This window comes from Nanorana parkeri, unplaced genomic scaffold (genome assembly GCF_000935625.1).
Source record: "Nanorana parkeri isolate BGI_ZX_2015 unplaced genomic scaffold, ASM93562v1 scaffold675, whole genome shotgun sequence".
NCBI lineage: Eukaryota > Metazoa > Chordata > Amphibia > Anura > Dicroglossidae > Nanorana > Nanorana parkeri.
In genome coordinates, this window is record NW_017306943.1 from 714,253 (window position 1) to 717,822 (window position 3,570).

At 39.9% G+C, this 3,570-nt stretch overlaps 1 protein-coding gene across 1 annotated transcript in view; it reads right to left on the reverse strand.

Annotated features, from left to right (window-relative positions):
- Nucleotides 1-206: 206 nt before the first annotated feature.
- AZI2 (5-azacytidine induced 2) overlaps nucleotides 207-3,570 on the reverse strand; it is a 53,143-nt gene continuing 49,779 nt past the window's right edge. Inside the window, exon 8 of the mRNA XM_018563559.1 lies at nucleotides 207-741. Within this exon, the coding sequence (XP_018419061.1) occupies nucleotides 350-741 (392 nt within the window). The 3' untranslated portion in view covers nucleotides 207-349. The remainder of the gene's footprint in view (nucleotides 742-3,570) is intronic.

The following is a 3,570-nucleotide window of genomic DNA, read 5'->3' on the forward strand; positions in this document are numbered from 1 at the left end:
AGGCTGCTGCTTTGTCTTAGGAACAGGAACAATGATCTGAACAAATTCTGAAACACTTCCAATGATACATATCACATAAATCCAGTGTATTTTGTTATATAGATCTCACATATGCATTTAGGTGAACACTACAAATAAGCTGAAAATAAAATTAATCAAACCTATTTAATTAAACAAAAGAAAGTAAAAGGACAACAATTGTACAGAGAGAAAAAAATCTACACAGCACAGTTTCCGTTGGGATACAATGACAGCCGATCAGTTTGTACCTAAAAGAATTACCTATGTGTGTATGAAAATATTTTAGAAGTGCTGCACAGTTCAATACCTTCAGGTGTGAAACAATGATCTAGCTTTTAAATGAGTATTTTGGACTGTAATATTGTCCTGTATTGTTTGGTGATGAATTATTTTTTGCTTCCCAAAAAAGTGTTTCACTTGGCTTTGGTGGGCTTGGCATCACCCAAGAATTTTCTTCAAAAGAAGACTTCTGGTCAGCCTCCTCACAGTCAGTTCCACCTACTGGACTTGGCCTCTCGTTTGTCCACTGTGTTCGACTGTTTTTGTCCTGGAGTGTATTGATCACTACACGTGGCTGAGGTGCAGAGGCACCGTCACAAAGGTTGTACTCAGTAGAAGACACATGGGGTGCTTTTTCATATGTAACACTAGTAGCTGATATGCGCAGTCTACCACAATTTTTTTCCAAGTCCTCTTCACACTGTACAGGGCCACGAGAAGCTGCCAAAGGAAAGTATTTATATAATTACTAAACACATCAAGAAATATGCAAACACATGTTTTTTCTCTCTCCATAAAGCAAAGCTGTCACCTGCATGGCCCAAATTACCTCAATGAAAATGTGATGCTACATGCAAAGCTGCTGGGAACGAATTTTGTTGTCATATTAAAGTTTGCTGTGAGTCCTTTACACCTCTGCCAGAGTAAAACAGTTTTCAGAACTTAGTTTAATTATAGTGGTTTTTTTTTAGCCATTCCTGGAAATAAATATCATTTCATAGAAACGGTGTCACCACTATTTTTTTTTTTAGTGGTTATCAGTGGTTATCACCACTGAATCCCAGCTTTTATGTTCAGTTGTAGCATGAATGTGCTTCACAACTAATTTGAGCCCCATTTTACACATTATATTTCTGGATCATACCCATGTGCATATAAAATAACGCAAACAAAGAGCCTGCATGACCCAGCCCTGATACAGTGTCCAATGACAATATATTTTGCACATAGCCTGCACTGAATATGCCCAATTTGTTATTTTTAGATATTTGTGGTCATCATTAAAAAAACCAAAAAAAATAGTATTCAAGTTAGCAATTAATGCAGTGCTTTGTGAAAACAATATACACTATATTGTCAAAAGTATTGGGACACCCCTCCAAATAATTGGATTCAGGTGTTCCAATCACCTCCATGGCTCCAGGTGTATGAAATCAAGCACCTAGGCATGCAGATGCTTCTACAAACATTTGTGAAAGAATGGGTCGCTCTCAGTAGCTCAGTGAATTCAACCGTGGTACCGTGATAGGATGCCACCTGTGCAATAAGTCCATCCGTGAAATTTCCTCTTTACTAAATATTCCACGGTCATCTGTTAGTGGTATTATAACAAAGTGGAAGCAACTGGGAACAACAGCAACTCAGCCACGAAGTGGTAGGCCACGTAACATGACAGAGCGGGGTCAGCGCATGCTAAAGTGCACAATGCGCAGAAGTCGCCAACTGCCTGCAGAGTCAATAGCTACAGACCTCCAAACTTTGTGTGGCCTTCAGATTGGCACAACAACAGTGTGTAGAGAGCTTCATGGAATGGGTTTCCATGGCCGAGCAGATGCATCCAAGCCTTACATCACCAAGTGCAATGCAAAGGGGTTGATTTACTAACCTTATAAACACACCACGAACATGTATACACCTCTGTAGTGTGTTCCCTCCCAGCATGATCTATGGGTGGAATCTAAACACCTGTGTAGTGTGTACACACCCAGCAGGTGTGTTGTGCAAAGCCCTGCCCTGAATTGCAAGGTGATGTTGTGTAAATTAGCTCTACGTTGTGTTGCTTGCGTTGATGAATGCAGGAATGTAAATGCATGAGCTAACCATTTTTGTCTAAACTGTGAAGCAGCATTATATATGCATCATGTGCATGATTTTTCCATATATGGCATTAGTGGAAATATGCTTTTAGAGACTTTTTGGTTGATAAATACGCTTTGCTGTGTAAAAATCACACGCACCTGGTGCGTGCGTGTGTTTAGGTTAGTAAATCACCCCCAAAGCGTCGAATGCAGTGGTGTAAAGCACGCCACCACTGGACCTTAGAGAAGTGGAGATGTGTTCTCTGGAGTGACGAATCACACTTCTCTGTCCAGGAATCCAATGGATGTGTCTGGGTTTGGCAGTTGCCAGGAGAACGTGGGAACAGTTTGGGGATGGCCCCTTCCTGTTCCAACATGACTGCGCACCAGTGCACAAAACTAGGCCCATAAAGACATGGATGAGCGAGTCTGGGGTGGAGGAATTTGACTGGCCTGCACAGAGTCCTGACCTCAACCGGATAGAACACCCTTGGGATGAATTAGAGCGGAGACTGCGAGCCCGGCCTTCTCGTCCAACATCAGTACCTGACCTCACAAATGCTCTTCTGGAAGAATCGTCAAACATTCACATAGACACACGCCTAAACATTGTGGACAGCCTTCCGAGAAGAGTTGAAGCTGTTACAAGGGTTGGCCAACACAATATTGAACCCTACGGACTAAGACTGAGATGACATTAAAGTTCATGTGCGTATAAAGGCAGGCGTCTCAATACTTTTGGCAATATAGTGTATGTTTAGAACAATTAGAAACTAAAGCAAGTTAGAGTCTGCAATTCACCAGGGGCCGCAGCAGCTGATCAATAGGAGGTGACAGATCACAGAAGTGTCGGAATCTCACAAATACATATTCATTTACAAACTCTTTTCTGAAACATGATATATAGACTTTTGTTGCGGAATAAAGCCTTATACTACTCAAATTTGTAAGTGGTTTTAAATGGCTGGTAAAGTACTCCTATCCACTATAATACATGACAAGGGATTCATAGAGCACTAAAGGTTAAATACACAGCTTAGCAGATGCTTCTTGCTTTGCACCATTTTTGATTGAAACCTGAAAGCGAGCCTTCTGATAAGGAATGAGTCACCGCGATGAGCCATTCACTTCCATTTGTGAATGTAAATTGCATTTGGATGTAAACAACAGTTTTTGTTTTTTTAACAGGCTATACCTAGATAGAACTACAAATTTAAAAAGTCAACAGGAGCTTTACCTGCTGGCTAAGAAAACAACAAAATTTTATTATTTCATATTTATCTGACAAAAAAATATAAAATAAAATTTGAAATTAGTTTATATATTTTTTTTTTTTTTAGTCCTGACCACACTAAATAAAGAACATATGCACAAATCTGCTCCACATTCTCTTTAACTATAAAAAGCAACAAATAGGGAGATTTCTAGCACTAGTCTGCTGTTACTACTTTTCAGACCATCGCTTTTTTTT